This window comes from Ursus americanus, chromosome 5 (genome assembly GCF_024610735.1).
Source record: "Ursus americanus isolate L20-20 chromosome 5, mUrsAme1.1.p, whole genome shotgun sequence".
NCBI classification, from domain to species: domain Eukaryota; kingdom Metazoa; phylum Chordata; class Mammalia; order Carnivora; family Ursidae; genus Ursus; species Ursus americanus.
This window is the reverse complement of record NC_142131.1, coordinates 51,150,942-51,172,931: the sequence shown is the minus strand read 5'-3', so window position 1 is coordinate 51,172,931 and position 21,990 is coordinate 51,150,942. Positions and strand designations below refer to the sequence as shown.

Genomic DNA, 21,990 nt, shown 5'->3' with positions numbered 1-21,990 from the left:
AGGCTTTCTGCAGGTCACAGGGAACAGAAAAGCAAGCAAGACACAAAAGTTCCCTGAGCTCAAGGAGCCATTTCTAAACTCAAATCAAAAACGGAACAAACGGGTGCCTGGCCGGCTGCGTCGGTGGAACGTGCGACTCCTGATCGCAGGGTGGTGAGTTTGAGCCCAGCATTGGGAGTAGAGATTACTTAAGGGAAAAAAAAAACAGCGACGAACAAAGTTGGAGGGACACAGGACTTCCAAATTTATAATTTTGCCAAAGGGCTTTTTTTAATACAGCTACTACCTCATTTATCTTCATCTTACTTTAAGAAAAAGAGTATGTTAATCCAAAAAAATGAGTATATTAATACCAAATTTGTAGGAAGGACATCATCTCAAAATAGAAAGCGCTGCCCCAAATGGAATGCACGTTATGGAAAAGTCATTGCATTCTTACTGTTTTTCTCGTTTTATGATGGATCACAGAAAACTTCTTCCTGGGCTGGCAGAGGTCATAAGATCAGATTGGGAAGCACAGGGCTGGTTCACATTGTCACTTTTCAGGCAAAACAACCTTTAGAAAATACCTAGTTTTTAAATTGGAAAATGTTAGTGTTTTAGGGGTGCAACTCTTAAGCTTGAGAGTAGTACAGCCACTAATTTTGTAAGTCAAATTTTTCTGCAGATGGTGCCGGGTAATACAAATGAAGTGATGGGAAATTCCAGAAATGAACTAGAAAGGGAAGTGGGGAAGTAAATAAAAGAAATCTGCCAACATCTACTCTTGTAGATCCAGCAGATATTATATCCCCTTTGCCCTTTATTTAGATGCAAGATAACCCATTTTAGTACTCCTGTTTCATACTGGCTTCTCCTTAGAAGGACATAAGTGATGGTGAGAATAATTTCTCTACGGATATACTGCCCTCCACTACGCCACCAATGCCACTTGAACAGACCTAGCACCCGCTAAAAACCACAACATCACTTCAAAACCCAAGCCATCCAAAGGAGCAGGTCTCCCCAGAGAAGAAAACCTACCCATTAATAAGGATTTGAGGTTGGATAGTGAACATTTTCTAGTTTTTTTAGAAAGTGTTTTTTTTAAAGATTTTATTTATTCATTTGACAGAGAGAGACAGCCAGAGAGAGAGGGAACACAAGCAGGGGGAGTGGGAGAGGAAGAAGCAGGCTCCAAGCGGAGGAGCCTGATGCGGGGCTCGATCCCAGAACACCAGGATCACGCCCTGAGCCGAAGGCAGACCCTCAATGACTGAGCCACCCAGGCGCCCTGCTTTAGAAAGTTTTTAAATTCTCATTGACAAACTTTCTATTTTGCAAAAATTGAAATGCAACCAAAAGAGTAGAAATGACCCCTTGCTCCTGTGCATTCCTCATTCTTGGTGTCTATGATATTGTTCATTTCTCAAATGGGTTTCATAGAGCACAAACTATATGGGTTATAGTGGGGAAAACAGGATTCTTTGCTCAAAGAAAAATGAGAAATACTACATTCAGAACAGTCTCACACGATTATTTACTGCAGGACATCTCAGGACCTCTAATATGCTAATGTGCATTTCAAGCATATATACATGTACATGAAGATCTGGAGGCAAGAAAGAGAGCAAGGTGCACAGGACTGCTCTTGTGTAGGTTACTTTACTGAAGTAAGCTGTTTTACTTGGTCATTTCAGCAGCAACGATTACGAGAAATAGACCAGTTATTTTCACGGACCCAAATAATCCTGGGTCTGTAATTGAAATTATCTTTGATAGTTTTCTTATTTCATCTCAGTCTTTGAACGAGCTTATTTTTATTGATGGAGTATCATTTTTCTTAAATATCTTTCTTCATTTAATACACATTCCTGTTAATGTAGACATTATCTTTAAATGTTTAGGAAATCATCCTTCAAACCAATGGTTTTCCAGGACACCTGGGTGGCCCAGTCAGTTAAGCCCCTGCCTTCAGCTCAGGTCATTAACCCCGGGGTCCTGGGATCAAGTTCCGCACCGGGCTCCTTGCTTAATGGGAAGCCTGCTTCTCTCTCTGCCTGCCACTCCCCCCTGCCTGTGCTCTCTCTCTCTCTCTGACAAGTAAATAAATAAAATCTTAAAAAAAAAGCCTAATGATTTTGCATTTTGGAAACTCCTTAAGGACCATGTATTAATGCAGATGCCCAAAATTCAAGAGGAGGTGATACAATCGGTTTTGTGATTAGTGCATCATATCAGTTAGGATTGTATCTGGCTTTGAGTAACAGAAAACTCCATTAATGGGGCCTAAATAGGTTGTGTTTTTCCCCCTTCCTGTGCTGAGTAGTTGGTAGGTGGGCATTTTAGGGCCGGGTGTTGTGGCTCACGGATATCACCAAGGCACCTGGCACGTGGCATTTGTCCTCATGGTTGCAAGATGACTGCTGCTCCTTAATGAGTTACATCCATATTCTACACAAAAAGAGTAGGGAAGGAAGGTGGGCAAAAAGTGTGTGGCAGCTGTCCCTTTATCAAAAAACCAAAATCTTTTCCAAAGCCCTACCCAGTAGATTTCCAGTTATATCTTGATGGCCAGAAAAATGGCGCATGGCCACCAGCAGCTGTGTAGAAGTCTGAGGAATTGAATTCCTTAGCTGGGCACTTGGGGTTCTGCTGGCAACATAGCTTAAGTCTGGAGCTAGGCTAATGACTATGACTTTAGGTTAGTCATTTTCAGTTTCCTCACTATAAAATGGAGGTAAGATACTAAAAGGGTTGTTTAGAGATTAATTGAATTAATTTTTGTAAAGTGTTTAGGAGAGTATCTGGTACATAGTAAACGAATAAGGAAAGGATAGTGAGTAAAAAAGTAGCAGGCGTTAAAAATGTCGATGACATATAAAACAGACCTGTGTACTACAAGTAATATGAATTTCATTAATTTCTTGAGCCAAAGAATGTTGATTAAGTGCTGCCACCTCCCCTGAAGAACTACAAACCAATGAATTTGTAAAGATAGATTACTCTTTCTTCTTTCAAGGAAAATAAGGATTTCATGTCTCTTTCAGTCAGTTGCTTCTATGCTAATGGTAGGGCCTTGGATTTAAAGCCAAAACAAATTAGAGGCTTGCATAATTATTGATATATTGGCATAGCAGCACATGGTCCTGGAAAAACACATACATTTCAGAATGAGATACCTCCTCTTTCATTCATGTGTGATCTTATTCCAATTTTAGGTTTGACTACTAGTATTAATTTTTTAGATATATAAAATATCTTTCTTCTAGATAGCTTATATGCAGTTAGTTATTTAAGACAGATAGATTTGAATTCTTAGCCCAGTATGTGACCTTAGCACCTTACTTCTCTAATCTTTAGTTGCTTTATCTATAAAATAGGGATGTAATAGTACCTACTTCCCAGATTTTAGTAAAGGTTGGAAATGCAATAAAGTACTTAGCACAGATCCTACTACAGAAAAAAAGCTCAATAAATATCATCAATATCATACCATCATCATTATTTCTTAAAATCAGCTTTATTGAGGTATAATTTAGACACAATAAAATGCACCCATACGTTTTAACAAATGTCGACGCTGGTGTAACCATCACCACAATTGAGACATAGAATATTTACAACATAATCCCCAAATCATTATTTTAAAACCGGAAAACTGATGTCTTATCCGGTAATAATACAAAGGCGAAGTCACTGTGTAAAGCAACATATGGTATCAACTATAAAAAAGAATGAATACGTGCTAACTAGAATTACAAAGCCATGGAAATATAGCAGAAGGAGCATTCATTTTGAGGGGGTTGGGACACTGGTCAGATGTAATGCTTATTATTGCTTCTGCCTATTCAGCATGAATTCCCTCTTTTCTTTTGTTTGTCCTTTGTGGAGAAACGACTCCTCCCTGGTGCTTTACATTTAACCTCTGGCTTCAGTCTTGTAATTTCTGCTATAATTCTTGGGGGGAAAAAAACCCCTCTGTTACTGCTAATATTGCTGGATATAAGTTTGGAGGAGCAGAGAGCCACTGAGAGTGAAGGCACCATAGGGGAAGGTCAGCTCATGGGATGGAGAGAGAAATCTTGTGCTGACGTCATCATCCAAGTCCCCAGAGGCTACATCTATTTCTGGTCCTTAGTTACATGAGGACCTAAGAACCTTCATCATGGACCAGCCCTGTTCTCCAGTTTGTGTTCAAGAGCCGTGAATGAGTGGCCTCTGCTCACCTCTGTTTATGTGGGCTCAGAGAGAACATATATGAGAACGCTTTCCAATTTTCTATGAATGGAAGGTCATCGTATGGCAGGTGTAAAATAAATTGCACAGCTGAAGTCAGAGATTACAGATTCGGAATATACTGATACTGAAAGTAGAACTATTTAGACTTGCTGTTTGACACATTGAAAGGAATTCAATCTTTCAAAGATTTTAGGCCAAATTATTTTGCCTTGAATGATTTCTATATTTCCTATGAAAGTGACTTTTGTTTTTTTTGCATTCGTAGCCACAGCCTATGTTGTCACATGAATTGCTCTTTCTTCTTTATTAAACTTGTGTCTCTCCTATTAGCGTTGTGCAGCTCTGAAGTACCCACTGCTGTTCTAAGAGCTGGGGCTGTAGCAGCAGACAACACAAAATCTCAACTTTATGGAGCTTATTTTCTAGGAAGAGAGAGATAACTGCACCTTCCATGTGCCGGTTTTGTACTATACTGCTGCATTCTGATTCTTTTTTTCTGATAATATTGCCTGAAGCATGGGAAGTGTTTATGGAAATTCTGGATTAAATTAATAAGAAATGAAATGTTATCCACACATTTGCCTGTAAATGGGCCTATTAAGGTATATGTGTATATGAATGTGTCACACACACTTCTTAGCTATGTAACCTGGTTTAAGTTACAATTCTGGGCCTCAATTTCTCATCTGAAAGATGGGGATTATCATAGTAGCAATATTACCTGGTAGGGATTAAATGCATGTAAATAATTTAGCATAGTGTGTGGCACAAACTAAGTGCTTGACAAATGATAGCTAATATTATTATTATTAATACATTTATTTTACTTTATACACAATTGCCCAATATTCTGCAATAGGAGAAGATAAATCATTGTGGCCCCATTTTGTTTCATTCATTTAACATTTATTGAATATCCTGTGCCAGGCCCACTGTGGCAGATTGTTTTTTTCAATCATGGCTGTAACAATATCTCCCGTTCCTGTCACTTCCCCACCTAGAGGCACAGTGTCATTCTCTTCTCTTTGAATCTGTGAGGGATTGTGACTTGCTCTAATGAAGGTGGTAGAAATTTGTGACTTCTAAGGCTAGGCCATAAAAGCTGGTGCAGCTTTCCCCTTGTGAGATGGGACATTCACACTAGAGTCCCGAGACTGCCATGCAGTGAGGAAGCCCAAAGTCGAGCATGCACAGAGCCCATGGAGAAGCCCTGGGCCCCACCCAAGGAGAGGGACCTGCTCAGCTAACCACCCCTGCTCCAGGGCCTGTCACCATCTGACTGCGAACAGAGGAGAGCCTCTAAGCTGGAGCTACCCAGCTAAGCTCTCCCCCAGATTCCTGACCCACAGAGATCATGAGAGAAAATAAAAAGATTGTTGTTGTTTTAGACTCTTAAGTTTCGGTGTGATTTGCTGTGTATCCATAGAGAACCAGAACACCTACCTGTTAAGTGCTCAAAATACAGCAGTAAGCAGATCTTTCTCATCCTTGGCAAGTGAGGAGCAACTGTTTTCAGGATTTTAATTATCTACCTGATAGCTGTTTGGGCCTGCTTTCAAGTCTAAATTTGTAGATACAACACCAAACAGACCACACTCATTCATTCATTTATGCATTCAATAAACCAATCAATTTATTTCTCAACATAGATGCCTTCTCTGGCTCCTGAGCTGGCAACCTCTGCCCCGTGTTCCCAAGCGCTGAGGCCTTCTCCTGTCTCACCATGGAGCGTTATTGCTTTTCTCCTGTTTCCCCGACCGACCAGCAGCAGCTGGGTTCATTCTGTGTTACTCATCTTACTATCCTACCATCTAGTTTAGCGCCTGCACATGGCAGGCCTATTTAAAAAAACAGAACAAACAAAAAAATCTTAACCGAAGGAGGGCTGCTAGTTCCTGGACATACAAAAATTTATTCAGCGACAGTCCCTCTCCTCCAGGAGTTCACAGTTCAGCACTAGACACCGTGGGACCCCGCCTGAAAAGCGCAGTGAGTGAGCTGCCTGAGGTGCCAGGGGTGGCACAGAGGGACAACAAGGCAGCGCACTGGAGGTAGGGAAAGATTTATTCATTTATTCCACAAATACTTGTCAATCACCGGAGCACGAGTATCACACGTAGCACATGGGAAGCTCTCCATATCTGTTCCTGAATGCAAGCCACTGGTCTAGGTGTTGGGAATGCAGCAGCGCGCAAGAAAACTGCAGTGGTCCGTGCCCTGGTGAAGCTCACAGTGTATCAAAGGACGACGGGCAGGACGTAATTATGTAAAATTGTGCTAGATGCCCAGCAGGAAAACAACAGGCGACTGAATTCTCGTTAAGGATGTTAGATCCTTCGGCTGGGGGCAGCCGTGGGCGGATTTTGAGCAGGAGTGGCCATGAGGGGGCCGGACTGGGGGGGGGGGGCAAGAAGACTGCAGGCAAAAAGAGCTGGTAATTCAAAGATGCCAATATTTTCGGCTTGACTGGAATAAGGAGCGTGTGTTTAGGGTTGGCATGGTAGTTCGGCGCGCTCGAGGTTCTCCCGGGGTCCGGAGCTGCATTTTGAGTGAAAGCTCGATTGCCCCCGTGCAGGGTGGGCTGAGGGGAACTGCAGCCCCAATTCCCAGTTTTTCCATGCTAGGCATATTTAGGGTCCACCGTTCCCCAGACCTGCAGAAGCACCACCTCGGGTTCGGATCCTGGCCGCAGCAGGTCAGCAAGATCAGGAGTGGGAAGAGCCCATGCACCGTAGCGATCACCTCCTCTGCACAGGGTCTGCAACATCGCGCGGGCGGGAGGGGGCGGAGCTTGTGTTGCGGACCTAGGCGGTGGCGTGGACCCGCCCCCTGCCCCAGGCCCCGCCTCTACGCCCCGCTGATTGGGTCAAGGCCACGGAAGGGCTGGGTGTCCCCGGGAGGGGGGGGGGGTCGGGCTGAGGCGGGCGTGCTGATTGGTCCGGCTGGGATTAGGTCATCGCTAGCAGGTTCGAGCGGCCCGGACGCCGGCGGGGCGGCCGAGGCTGCTGTGAGAGGGCGCTCGAGGCTGCTGGAGAGCGAACAGGCGAAGGAGGCGGGGAGGCGGCGGCCGCTCTCGCTCGCCTGCTCGCTGTCTTCCCGGCACCGCTGCGGGTCCGTCGCTACGCTTCCTGCCCGTCAGCCGCTCCGTGGCGCGCCGGCGGAGCAGCCGCCCCTCGGCCGGGTACCCCCTCGGGTCAGGAGTCCTGCGCGCCGGCGGACACCGCGCGGAGGGCGAGCCGGCGCCACACCTGTGGAGCCGGCGGGCGTCGGGGGTCCCGGCCGGGGTCCCGCCGCGTGCGTGCTTGGGACTGCGGGCCTCCCGGGCGCTGGGGGAGGCGCGCCCCCCGCCTCGGCGACGCGGGCACTATGGGGCTCCCCGCGCTCGAATTCAGCGACTGCTGCCTCGACAGCCCGCACTTCCGAGAGACGCTCAAGTCGCACGAAGCGGAGCTGGACAAGACCAACAAATTCATCAAGGAGCTCATCAAGGACGGGAAGTCACTCATCAGCGCGCTCAAGAGTGAGTGTCCCGAGCCCGGCGGGGATGGGGCCCTGAGGCAGCAGGGCCGTCGGGTGGCTCTTGGCCCTGGGCGTCCGCGCCCGGCGGCTGCCGTTCCGCCCCGGGGGCACTGAGGGACGGCTGTAGACGCCTACAGTGGGGCGAGGAGGGTCCGTAGGATGGGCGACCCAGCCGCAGGCGACGAGGAAGGGGACCGGCCGCCCGGCCGTTGGCGTTCTGGGCTGGCTGGGAGGTGACCGAGCGCGAACTGTGCTCTGGAGCACGGCGGCTGTGTGTGTGCGGCACACAGGTGTCCCGGGAGTGAGCCGCCGGTGCCTCGCGCGCCGCACCCCGTTGGGAAACGCCATCGCGTCCACCACTCCGGCTCCCTTGGGGGAACAGTGGCTCACCCCTGGCTGCCCAGCCGGGGAAGCCGAACGTGCCCTGCCAAGGGGGCGCTGCCTCCCCTCAGGAAAAGGCGGCTCCTAATTGCCTCGCTCTCTCTGCGCCAGCCTGCCCGGGGCCGCCGGGTTCTCCGAAAGGCACGGGCGCTGCCAGGGAAGGGCTGGGTGCAATGGTCGGTTAGCTCGCGGATCTGGGCAGTAGTGGCAGCCAGTAACCCAGGGCCGCGTACGTGTGCAGGTTCTGATTCTTGTGTTTAGCAGAAGGTGACAGGGGTGGGAGTACAGCATCAGAGTGTTCCTTTACTCTAAACTGTGGGCGACGGTTTAAAAATAGAACGAACATATCCTGACTCTCTCCGTCTCCGCTCCCTCGCTCTCCTTTTTACCTCTCCCATTATCCTTGAAAACTCAAAAGGTTTTGAGGGAATGTCCTCCGGCCTCCCTCAGAAAGCAGAAGTTTAAGCTCATCCCTCAAGATTCTGGAGCCTTTTGTGAAACCATTTTTACTTATTTCCTTTTGGTGGGGGTGGGGGTGGAGAAATGAGATTTGCATTGTGTATATAGTTTTCCCTTGACTTTTGCAGAGCCAGAGGGTTTCTCCTGGCCAAACAAGAGTGTTCTAGGGATGAGCTCCTTGGATTGTGAGGTCGTTTTTGGTGCCTTTTCAGTCTGCCCATTTAAAAATAGTTTGGGCCATTTTTTAGTTTTGAAAATCAGGAAGGACATGAAGGAAGATAGTGGAACTGTCTTTGTCCTTACTTTTCCTGTCTGTGTGATGGATTTCTTAGTAGGTGATACCTCTCAGCTAAGACAGGTTGCATTGACTGGGTGGAGTCCTACCTGTGAAAATTGTTCCCAGGCCTCTTGAAAGGAGACATCCAGAAGTCAAGTGCCTGAGATGTCATTTTGTGATCCTGTTGCTTCTAAAAATGAAAAGGGAGATAATGGAACTCTAGGACAGCAGTTGCCAGTCTTTTGGGGGTGAAATACTCATAAAATTGTGGTGTGATGAGGTTCCTCAGAGATAGGGTCTCTGATGACCTGAAACCTATGAATAACTCATCCTTTCTCTGTGACCATCCTTGGTTCAGGAACACTCCACCCCTGGTTTGGAGTAAGTTAAGAGCTGTCTTATAGATTGGGCCCACGAATTTTGAATGAATCTCGGGCTGGGTTTAATTGGGCTTCTGCTGTATTCAGCAAACATATGGAGTGCCTGCTGTGTGCTAGGTACTGCCCTGGGCCCTGACCATGTAGCAGTGAATATTCTGTTGCCCCTGTGGCTACGGAGACTGACTCCTTGCCAGTGAATTATCTCATGTTATTCATTTTACAGATGAGAACACAGGCTTGGTGGAGTCACTAGTCCAGAGCCACGCAGCTCCAGCAGTGGGGCCTAGTTTTGAACCCCTGCATGGTCTGAGCCAGAGTCGGAGTTCCTGCTAATACAGAGCTCTTAATCCTTTCCCACCCTGCTTACCCAGAATGGACCCCTGGACCAAGCCTGCTAGAATTTGGAAACTGCATTTATATGTCTGTCTCGAGATGAGCAGGGGGCATTTGTGTGAGTGGAAATTTATTTGCCTGCTACTGTTTTTTTGGCAGGGGTAAGAATTCCTTGGGTAGGAGGAAATAATGCAGTGATAGGGTTTAAGAATTATTTAAGTTGTCCAGTGGAATGGAGCAGCGCTGTAACTTGGGGGAAAGACTAGTAAGGAACTAAACGTTCTAATCTCTGTACATCCAGTTATATGTATTAACTATACTCTTTGCTACTATTACTTGAATAGGTCATGTGTGACCTCTTCAGTGGAAAGGGTGGTGTTGATCACTCTTTCCAAGATTTCAGGCGTTCCATTTTCATTAGGTGCTTGCTACAGTATGTATTACTATCTTAGTTTATTTGTGTACTATTTTTCTTCTGTTCATCTTTCTCACTACTGAAAATGTAAAGTTAGTGTTTTTAAAACGAATTTCTCAAAATAAATGCATAATTATATAAATAACCCTGGTTTAGATGATTTACAGTCTTTTCCAGCTATAAAATTTTATGGTTTTATTTTATAATTAGTATTCAGACCTTTGGGTTTAGGTTTCCTTCATGTGTTAATCTGAGGCAATAAAACTAGCCTCTTGGGATTGCCAAAGTTCAGCTAGATTATTGTTATTACTACTTCTATGCATGAAGAAACTGAGGATCCGGGAGGTCAGTAACCTGCTCAAGGTGACAAGGCAGTTCAGTGTATTTGAACCCAAGTTGTCTGATTCCAAAGCCTGTGCCCTTAACCCTGAGGCAAAACTGTTGTTTAGGTCAGTTGTCTCATGAATCCCCTTGAGAATTTAATAAACAAATAACCCCCTTCAAGTTTTTCCTTGGAGTCCAAGCCTCTGGGCTGGATGCATAGAAGATAAACAATAAAATATTTGCGACCTACCTTGGTGACTTTCAGTTTTCTTCTGTCCTGATTTGTCCAGGTCTTTTCTGTGGGTGCCCATATGCCCCAGGATTCATTCCATGCCCTGATGAATCAGTGTTTCAGTTGGGAGGATTTTGTATGTTCAAGACTTTCTGTTTTCTGTAGAGATGGTAGAAGCTTGAGATGAAGTTCAGACTTGTAGAATTAAGTTTTAACATTTCCTGGGTTCGAATCTTAACCCCATCACTTACTGGTTGACTCTGGGCAAGACACAGAACCTGAGCTCCTCCTGTGTTAAATGGTAGTAGCCACCCTGATCTTCTAGTGTTGTGAGGACTAAATGAATTAGTGCTTGTAAAGAAAGCACTTAGCTTGGACCGTGGTGCATAGCACTGCTCATTTGCTGGTAGCTATAATCATCTTCCAGCATTCAAAGTTGTCAGGACTCAGAGCAAAAGTTAGTAAGAGCAGAGATATATTTTTTGGTTTGGGTACAGGGAGTTAGGCTTATGCCTTCTTTATAACTTATACAGTTGTGTATGTATTAACCACTGGTGGGAAAAATTCTGGTAATCTGTTTGTATGATGTGGTTATGCCAAAAAAGTTCCACAAGTTAAAAAGAAAAGAAAAGAAAAAAAAGCAAGTCTCCCAACATACTTCCTGTTCCTAATAACATTTTGGTTATTTAAATTTTCAACCTTCTTAATAGATTAACATACCTCCTCAGTGGCTGGGCTGGCTGCCTCTCACTCTCCTGCCTTGCAGAAAAAGCTTGCAGAATGCTTTGGACTTCATGGCTGGTCTCATGGACTCTGTGGCAAACCAAATGTGGTTTCATAGAAGTGAAAGTGAATTAGGCCTTTGGTTTTGAGGAGTGGTATGGGATTTCAGGAACTCTTTCTTTCCATCTTGAGAGTTGACTTATGGACTTGTTGCTGTAAATTTGGCTTCTGCTTTCTAAGATAGAATGAATACCCTTATTCTGATAGTCTAAGGTGGGAAGGTTGGGGCAAAATTTCAAAATTTAAAAATATCAACTCTTTTAAGGTGTAATTCACCCTACCATATAGTTCACCCACTTACAGAATGCAATTTAGAGGTTTTTAGTACATTCATAGAATTGTGCAGTAATCCCCACAATCAGTCTCAGTACATTTCCATCACCTCAAAAGGCATCTGATTCCCATTGGCAGTCATTCCCCATTTTCTCCCAGCTCCCCCCTACCCCTGTCCCCAGCCCTTGTCAACCATGAATGTATTTTCAGTCTTTATAGATTTGCCTATTCCGAACATCACAGGTGCAATTTTAATATTTTCCTCCCAGGTGGTGGTGACCAACTTTAGGAACAGAATTTTTCATTGGAATTTCAGGTAGAAGACCTATGAATCCATAAGTTGCTCTTCTTCAGGGGGTTTAACTGGGGTGAGATCCCAAAGATGGAACCAAGTCCCAGGGCTGGGAGAAGCCCAGGTGTGGTTTTGTGTTTCAAATCCATGAGTAGGGAGTGGATTAGTTCTGGTTCATGGTACTGTGATGTATACAGAGGAGACCAAGATAAAACTAAGAATCTAGCCCCTTCCCTCTGTGAACCCTCATTCAACTTGGGCAGGGTATGTGATGCTCCATAAAGCCTTACTTTGGGGTCTTATCCTGCTGGGTGACATACAAAATGAAGTAAATGTGTTTATATTTCTGTAGTTGAGCCTGTAGTATTCATGAGACTTTTTGGAGATGATGTGCTTTTGTTTATTGAGCACTTACCAAGTGTCTGTTCCTTTGCCAAATGTCCACATTGTCTCATTAGTCCTTACCACTGTCCTGTGAGATGAAAACTCTTATTTTTCTGTAGTTTAGAGTTGGGTAACTTATCTAAGGTCACATAGCTAGGAAGTTGTGTAACCAGGTTTTGAACCTGGCAATAGACTGTGGGGTCTTCTCTTGAACATGCCTCTTCTTTGCCTTCAGTGACCATACTGATACTGAAGATGCAAATTCTTCATAAATCTAGACCCCGAAAGGAGAAGCAAGCAGCAGGTGCTAGATTAAGTGGAAATACTGCCCCAGCGGTTTTTCAGACTCTCAGACCTGGGTAGGCAAAGAATAGCTAGTACTTTGTATTGTGCTTTGGAGTTTTGTGTTTCTATCATAGGATTAAGGAACCATTTAGACTAGAATGACAGATGAGGGTGTCTGGCTATTTCTTGGCTTTATATAACAATAGGGTTCCCCTGGAGAAGCACTGAGTGATTGATTATCAGTGTTTGTTTTTTTAAAGTAATTTTTAAAATGTACTTTTATAGCATTAATTTTTAATTAAAAAATTTTAAATTGAGGTATCATTGACATATAACTTTGTATTAGTTTCAGGGGTACAACGTGATTCTGTATTTGTGTATGTTGTGAATGATCACCACAATACATCTAATTAACATCTGTCCCTATACAGTTACAATTTTTTTTCTTATGATGAGAACTTTTAAGATCCACTCTCAACAACTTTCAAACATATGCTACATTATTGTTAACTATAGTCAATATGCTGTATGTTGCATCCCATGATTTATTTATTTTATAACTGGAAGTGATTCTCTTTTAGCTGAGTAATAAAGCATCAAACAGGAAGACCAGAAACCTATTCCCTGGTTTGATTTGGTAAGATAAATGATTTATCCTCATTGCTCATTAAAACAAGTAAAAAAAAAAAAAAAGATCATTATCAAGAGTTGCATGCTTTATTTTTTCTTTTTTGAATTTATTATTTTTTGTAAGAGTTGCATGCTTGAAATCATGTTACATTTTTGTAGTGCTTGAGGATTTGGCATAGGCTTTTTGCATTAGTGAGATGAGCCCTTCATTCAAATGGCCTCCCAAAGAATGTTCATTGCCAACCTGCTTGTTTAGGAGTAATTATATTACTTACAAAATCCTAATAAGACAAATGGGTATGGAGTTAGGTAGCAAAAAGGTTTTCCCAGTTCCTTTGTTTGCTTTAGCACCTTGCCAATAAAAGGGAAAAAAAGGGCATTTCCTAATTATTTGTAAATGGTGGTAATTTCTAATATTGACATTTGGAATATTACTCATACAAATGTAAATGACAGTAAATTATATCCAAACACGATTTTGTAGTTTTTATATAACATTGACTTAAAAAAAAAAGTTCTTCCACTTTAATCCATTCTGTTCTCTATGGTTGAATAAACTGCATCTAATCATAGTTCTCAATCTCCTGACAAAGGTTTAAGGTCCCTCTTATAGTTAATAGACTATATTTTTAGGGCAGTCTTAGGTTTATAGAACAATTGAGTGGAAAGTATAGTGAGTTCCCATATAGCCCTACACACCTGTTCTCTATTTCCCTATTTTTTTTTTAAGTTTTTATTTATTTGTTTGAGAGAGAGAGCATGAGCAGGGGCAGGGGAGAGGGAGAAGCAGGCTCCCTGCTGAGCAGGGAGCCCGAAGCAGGGCTCCATCCCAGGACCCTGAAATCACAACCCGAGCTTAACCAGCTGAGCCACCCAGTTCCCCTCTGTTTTCCCCTCTTATTGATGTCTTACACTAGTGTGGTGCATTTGTTACAGTAGTGATATAGTGATATTAACTAAAGTCCATAGTTTATATTAGGGTTCACTCTTTGTGCTTTATATTCTCTGGGTTTTGATAAATGTTTAATAACGTGTATTGGCCATTGCAGCAGCATACAGAATAGTTCTACTGCCCTAAAAATCCCCTTGTTCACTTACTCATTCCTGTGCCCCTATTCTTGGCAAACACTGCTCTTTTTACTATTTCCCTAGTTTTGCCTTTTCCAAAATGTCATATATTGTGCTTAGGAGCATAGGGTGTTTAGCCTTTTCAGATTGGCTTCTTTCATTTAGCAATATGCATTTAAGATTCCTGCATGTCTTTTTGTGGCTTGATTGCTCATTTCTTTTTATCACTGACAAATATTCCTTTGTCTGGATGTACCATATGAATGTATCCATTTATTTATTGAAGGGCATCTTGGTTGCTTCCAAATTTGGGCTGTTATGAATAAAGCTGATAGAAACATTTGTCTGTAGGTGTGTGAACATAGGTTTTCAGCTCATTTGAGTAAATACCAAGGAGGACAACTGCTGGATCATATGGTAAGAGTATGTCCAGTTTTGTAAGAAAGTGCTAAACTGGGGCTCCTGGGTGGTGTTTAAGGGTCTGTCTTCAGCTTGGGTCATGATCTCAGGGTCATGGAATTGAGTCCTGCGTCCTGCTCCCTGCTGGGCGGGGAGTCTGCTTCTCCCTCTCCTCCTCCCTTCTGTTCATGCACACACTCGCGTGCATGCTCTCTCTCGCACTCTCTTGTCTTGCGCATGCATGCTCGCTCTCAAATAAATAAAGTCTTAAAAAAAAAAACCCACTAAACTGTCTTTCAAAATGTTGTACCGTTTTGCCTTCCCAGGGGCAAAGAATGAGCATTCCTGTTGCTCTAAGACTTCACCAGAATTTGGTGTTGTCAGTGTTTTGGATTTAGCCGTTGTAACAGGCATGTAGTGTTGTCTTGCTGTTTTTTAAATTTGTGGTTCCCGAATAACACGATGTAGAGCATCTTTCCATATGTATTATTTGCCAGCTGTGTATCATCTTTGGTGAGGTGTCTGTTCAGATCTTTTGCCCATTTTTTACCTGGGTTGTTGAGGGTTTTGTTTTGTTTTTGTGGTGAAGTACACATAACACACAATTTACCACTTCAACCTTCTGTAGGCGTACACTTCTTGGTGTTCAGTACATTCATGGTGTTATGTATCCAGCTGTGCGGTCACTTTCCAGAACTTTCTCATTATCCCAAACTGAAACCCTATACCTACTAAACAATAACCCTTATTCTCCCCTTCCTCCAGTACCTGGTAACCTCTGTTTTACTTTCTTTTTCTATGAATTTGACTACTCTGAGTACTTCATATTAGTGGAGTGATACAGTATTTGTCCTTTCGTGTCTGGTTTATTTCACTTAGCCTAATGTCTTCAAGGTTCCTCCATGTTGTAGCATGTGCCAGAATTTCGTTCCTTTTTGTGGTTGAATATCTTATTTGTTGGGCTTTGATTACCAACAGCTATCATTAAGAAAGACGGTTCTTTCTCCTTTAAAATATAAAAAGCTTTTTTTCCTGCTCTTCATTTTCTTCCATGACAAAATAATCACTAGAAGTTGGGATTGACCTACCAGTTTATCATGAGTACCTCTCATGAACATGATGTTTATGGTTATTCCTTTCTTTAAATATTTATTTATTTTAGAGAGAGAGTGAGCGAGCACAAGCAGGAGGGGCAGGGAGAGGGAGAGGGAATCTCAAGCTGACTCCACGTTGAGAGCAGAGCCTGATAGGCACTCAATCTCATGACGCTGAGATCATGACCTGAGCTGAAACCAAGAGTCAGATGCTTAACTGACTGTGCTACCCAGGCACCCCTATGACTATTCCTTTTAAAATAGCCATTTGTTGTAGGTCAGTCTGTTTTGGGGCAGTTGTTTTTGTTTTAAAAGTTTTATTGAATTAGAAGATTCACCAGTTTTAAGTGTACATTCCATTCATTTGTTGTTTACAGAATTATGTAACCGTCACCCCATTCCAGTTTTACAACATTTCTGTCACCCCAAAAAGGCCTTTTTATTCTTAACTCAAGCCTCAGACAACCACTTATCTCCTTTTTCCTGTCTCTGTAGGTATTTCTTCTATGAAAATCTAGGTTGAATGGAATCATACTATATGTGGTCTTGTGCATCTGGCTTCTTTCAGTTAGTGGAGTGTTTTTAGATTAATCCATGTGGTAGCATGTGTCAGTGGTTCCTTTTTATTGTTGAAGAGTATTGCGTTTTGTAAATTGTACTTTATTCATTCACCATTTGATGGACATTTGGGTTCTCATTTTTGGCTCTTATGAATGATGCTGTAATGAAGATTTGCGTACATGTCTTTGTATGGACATAGGTTTTCATTTCTTATTTCATTTCTTATGTAGGAGTAGAATTGCTAGGTTGTATGGTAAACTTAGGTTTAGTTTTTTAAAAGCCTGCCAAACTGTTTTCCACAGCAGGGACATCCTTTTAAATTCCCATCAGGTTTTACGAGGGTTCCAATTTCTTTACATTATCACCAGTACTTGTTATTGTCTGCCTTTTTAACGCAGCCATCCTAGTGGGTGTGAAGTGCTTAATTCTGGTTTAAAGTTTCATTTCCCTTTTGACTAATGATGGTGAGCATATTTTTATGTGCTTATTGACCACTGGTACATTTTCTTTGCTGAAATGTCTATTTAGATTTTTTTGGGGGGGCAGTGTTTTATGTCTTAGATTTTTCCCTTTACTTTGTCCCATAAAACTTTTGATGATAAGCGAACAGCATTCAGTATATTTTCTCCATGTGTCCTCATTTGGGGATTTTTTGCTTCTATTTGTTTAACCTCAGATGCATTTGACTGCTCACTTTTAGGATGTCAGGGCTTAGCAGGCTGAATTTCAGGTTTTTGCTTTTCTAAGGCCGGCAGCATCCCTCTGGGCAGAGGCCCCAGGCTGGACTTCCTAATTCTGGTCATACTGGTGTTAATGATCACGTACTAAGCTAATGATCACAAGCCCCATGAATTGATGAAATGAGAATGGGCCAGGGAGGAACAGTAATCACAACTGAGCTGTTGGGGAAAGGAACTCATGAAAGTGATTTTGTTATCCTGTCAAGGCCATTGCATTTTAAAAAGCTAGCCAAGGGAAGGATTCCAGTATGAAGCTAATAACAAAGTGGCTTTGCTAGATTTAAATTTCTGACTGACCTTAGTTTTGATTTTTAAAATTATAACCCAGTGTGTTTCAAATGATACATTTTTTGCTGTGAAAGGAAGACTTTCATTTAACAAATATGGAGCCCTGCTCTGCTCGTAGCATGTCTTCCAAGCCCTAGAGTAACAGTTTTTAGGGTGGCAGTAACAGGTGCAGAAGTCATAAGGTGGGAGAGTGCATGGGGTGTCGAAGACCAGCAGGGAAGCCAGTATGGTTGGAGAACAGTGATGGCAAATGAACGGGGAGTGAGTCCAGGAGCCAGGCCATGGTCTGAGTCCCAGAAAGGACTTGGTGTTTCATTCTAAGTGTGGTGGAAAGCCATGGGAGGTTGTGATGTGATCCTGCTTGTGTTTTTGAGAGATCCTTGGGCTGCTGTGGAGAATAGATACAGTGGGGCAAGAATGGAGGCAAGGAGACCAGTTAGGAGCTGTAGTAACAGGGGAGGTAAGAGGTAGTGGCAGCTTGGGCTAGGTGGCAGCACTGGAGATGGTGGTGTTTTAAAGTAGAGTCCACAGGATTTCCCGTTTAATAGGATTTAGGCTATGAGAGAAAAGAGTAAAGTCAAGAATGATTCAAATGTTTTGGCTAGAGCAGTTATGTGAATGATGGTGCTGTTTTCTGAAATGAAGACGATTTGGGGATGATGATGTTTGGCGGGGGGAAATTAACAATATAAATGAATGAATGACCTAAGCTTATAGTGTAAAGATGAGAAAAAGTACACAGTTTATTCATGAATACATTTTTTTAAGAGCATCAGAGTATGGACGTATACAAAGAACCCACTTTCCTGACTTAACCAACTGCCAACTTTTTTTTCCCCTTGTCTTTTTTTTGTGCATATTTGTTTTTTTCTTCATAAATGGGATTATATTATATGAATTATTCTCTGTTTTGCTTTTCTGGTTAATACTATGACTTAGAGCTCTTCTGCGTCAGTACCTGTACATAGTACATTCTTTTTTTTCTTTTGTCCTTCCTTCCTTCCTTCCTTCCTTCCTTCCTTCCTTCCTTCCTTCCTTCCTCTCTCTTTCCCCCTTCCTCCCTCCCTCCTTCCCTCTTTCTTTCTTTCTTTCTTTCTTTCTTTCTTTCTTTCTTTCTTTCTTTCTTTCTTTCTTTCTTTCTTGTAGGCTCCACACCCAACTTGGGGCTTGAACTCACGACCCTGAGATCAGGAGTCAGATGCTCTACCAACTGAGCCAGCAAAATGCCCCATAGTACGTTCTTTTTAATGACTGCAGAGAGTTCTGCTGTGTGGATATACCATAGCTTATTTACCTACTCTCCTCTTGAAAGATATTTGGATTGTCTCAGTTTTTCACTAATAGAGAAAGTGCTGCGGGGATCATTTGCACACCTACCTTTGTGTGTAGCTTCCAGTATTTCCGTGGGAGAAAAGATTCCTAGGATTCTTGAATATTCCTGGAAGTTTTCCTCCATATGGAATTGTTGCCAACCTTCAAGTTTTACAGTCTCTTTGATATCTGTTGTTCAGGTCCTTTGCGTCCGTCCACGAGGTCAGTTTATATTTGTCTTGTGCTCTTTCGAGTGTGTTAGATTATCTTTCTGAAACTTCACCTTTTCCTTAAATTGGAAGCATCCTTAACAGAAAAGGTCCATGGGATGCCTGGGTGGCTCTGTTGGTTAAGTGTCTGCCCTTGGCTTGGGTCATGATCCCCAGGTGCTGGGATCGAGTCCCGTGTCGGGCTCTCTGCTCATCGGGGAGCCTGCTTCTCCCTCTCCCTCTGTCTGCTGCTCCCCCTGCTTGTGCTCTCTCTCTGTCAAATAAATGAATAAAATCTTAAAAAAAAAAACAACCAAAAACAAAATAGGCCTTTCTGTTAGGCACTGACATAGATTCTAAAAGAACCAGGGCATGGTGAAAAAAAAAAATCGTGTGTGTATGTGTGTGTGTGTGGGGGGTGGAATTGGAAGAGAGAGAGAGATTACAATTAATTGGCTGTGTCCTAATTAGCTTTGGACCTGTCCAGTATGTTTTCTGAGCTCTAGGTTCTTAGGGATAAAATGGGAGAGGGGATGGGGCTTTGTCTGTATTTAATAGGCTAGTCCGAGCTCAAATATCAGGGACCAAGGAGGAAATCACATTTGCTAGGGTGAGAAAAACAGCATTAGTGGCCAGAAGAATGTTTACAAATTTGAGTCACTGGGATTTACACATTTCTGTAGACACCCAGCGTGGAGAAATAGAGGAAATATTGAGGAAAGCAGCTTGGCAGTGTGGGCCAGAAGCTGTCACGGCGTGTTTACATCTGGCTCATTTCACCTTGGTTGGAAGGCACAGAATGCTTCAGAGGGTGAGCTTGGAGGCTGGGCAGTTGCCTACTATATTTAGAAAAAGGAGATTCCTGAGGTTAGAGTGGTGTCTGTGTGTGTGCGTTTTCTTTGCCAGATGGACAAAGGTTTTAGGGGCTTGGGAAATCTGGACCAATCATTGTTAACTAGCTGGCTTCTCTGGGCCAAGCCAGTAGCTGCACTTTGACTCCTGCTGCTGCCACAAAAGAAAAGCCAAAGTAAACCCCATTTTACATGGTTTGTAAAGACATTACAGGTAAATTTCAAAGCTCATATGATCTTGCTATCAGCTGTGCTCTTACGTTTACTCTAGGCTAATTTGAACACTCTGAATCTATGAACTGTCTCCTCCTGTGAGAGTTTAGATAGATTTCCAGGCAGGCTGAGTTAGCTTGAGGTAGTTTCTGTGCCATGAAGATTGTCAAGCACATAGAACTAAAACCTTAACAGAGTCTTGACTGAGTATGTCGTTATTGCACTTTGGGTCAGGTGTAGAAAATGATTATAAGTTGAGCAAATAAACTAAAATTAGAAAGGTGTTTTTACTTTAATTCTTACCTATATTTCTTTTAGAAAGGTTTAACTAAGTAGGTAATAACTTTATATGGTGCATAGTTCAAGAGGGGGCAAAAAGGAATACGAGTGTCCCTACAATTCCTCCTGCCTCCTGATCCCAAGTTCTTGTACTGGAGGCAACATTTTACCATTTCTTGTGAATTTTTCAGACAAAGTTTATGCATATGCCAGCAAATACATATTTATATATTTTTTGGTAGCCTGCCATATGTACTATTTTGCATAGATTTGCATATTGCACAGTTTTAATGTATTTTAGATGTTATTGTACATTGGTACATATAGAGCTACTCATTTTTAGCATTACATTGTACTCCATTGAATGGATATGACATAGTTCATTTAACCAATCTCCTAATAATAGGTATTTAGATGATTTCCAGCTGTTTACTATTACCGGAACATTTTGGTACCTGTCATGGGCACTTCAGTGAGCAGGTCTGTAGGACGAATCCTAGAAATGGAGCTGCTGGGCTAAAGGGTATGTACAGTTTTTATTTTGATAAATATCCCACAGGAGTGTTTCTGGAAAGTTCTGAGTGAAGTGAATTTTATAAATCATGATTTTAGTGTAGGAAGGAAACTCACGAGTTTATTACTTACTAAGTAGCCTCTGCAATTAAACAATGCTTAGAGTTTTCTCCATTTCTTACTGCCCAATCTGTACATAGTGTTGATTCTGGGTGTAAAAGCCACAACAAAATCTTTCCCTAAAATGAGACATAGCTGTATTAGGAATCTCTTGAATGTAGGGCCTCAGAGAAGTTTGCATTACTAGTGAGGTTGCCATTGAATTTTTATCTTTGCACAGCATGTGCGTTATTCAGGAAGTTTGGCAGGTGTTAAAGGAGGGCAGTCCCCTGCCTTTAGTGACTGGTGATCACAAAGACTTTGGGCCAGAAGGCACGCCTTGTCTGTCCCCAAAGCTTTTCTGGGCAATGGAATTTCTGGGGAGTGGTGAGGGAGCAGGGTGTTTTATACGAGGTCTCTCTTGGTTGCCTCTCCCACCACGCTTAGCACTTTCCTCAGTGGAGGGTAGGATAGTGCCACCTGTCCTGTGTGGTCTCTACTTCACTGCCTGTGACAGCTCATGTTGGGATGGAAGGTTTCTAGTGGTAGGGTTTCTGGGACAGGGTGGGCCCAGTCACTGTCTTCCAGGCGCTCAGCATCTTGAGGCAGGGGAAGCACAGATGGTTCACAGTACAATTAGAAGTTTAAAAGGGTCGTGGAGGAAGGAACAGAAGGGAAAGGCAGGTGAAGGCTTATCAAGTCCAAGGAGGCTGTGTTCCTAATGATAAGCCATTTAAAACCGCCTCTGTTAGTTTTGCCCCACCTTTACTACTGTTTATTTACTTTGAAAAAGTCTCCTTATTAAAAAGTACATTCATTTCAGAAGGGAACTTTACAGCATTCCGAAATTACAGGTTTGATGTAATCAGCAGTATTTTTTTCTAAAATATGTTCACATAGCCATTAAATCATAATCATTAAATTGAAAATTATTTGTCATTGTATCATCTAAAATACTACCATATTGTACCAGTGATTTGAGCTTTATTCTGCTTAACACTGTCCCAAGGCAGAAATGTGTGAGAAAATGGATACCATCTGGTCATGATGCCTGGAAGGAAAGGGAGGGGAGGATGTGTTTCTCAGACTAGGTACAGGTGTCAGGGGAGGTGGCAGTGTGCCAGAGAGGATACAAAGCAAGTGACAGGGAGTACACTTTACTGAAAGTCTGGTTTAC

General features: G+C 42.8%; 2 protein-coding genes across 6 annotated transcripts in view; both read left to right on the top strand.

Annotated features, from left to right (window-relative positions):
- The window catches only part of LOC123790207 (uncharacterized), a 385,091-nt gene extending 378,731 nt beyond the window's left edge, over positions 1–6,360 (top strand). The window contains exon 14 of the mRNA XM_087862175.1: positions 3–6,360. The gene's annotated coding sequence lies outside the window, so the exon portion shown is untranslated. The remainder of the gene's footprint in view (positions 1–2) is intronic.
- An 852-nt stretch (positions 6,361–7,212) lies between these two features.
- ARHGAP26 (Rho GTPase activating protein 26) overlaps positions 7,213–21,990 on the top strand; it is a 414,027-nt gene continuing 399,249 nt past the window's right edge. For 2 of the 5 annotated variants that reach the window (XM_087862168.1, XM_045794392.2), the window contains exon 1: positions 7,215–7,741. In XM_087862168.1, the coding sequence (XP_087718294.1) occupies positions 7,588–7,741 (154 nt within the window). In that variant the 5' untranslated portion in view covers positions 7,215–7,587. Of the gene's footprint in view, positions 7,742–10,159; positions 19,924–20,607; positions 20,725–21,990 lie in introns of those variants that run through there. The other 3 variants (XM_087862167.1, XM_045794390.2, XM_087862169.1) reach the window with 3 other exon arrangements.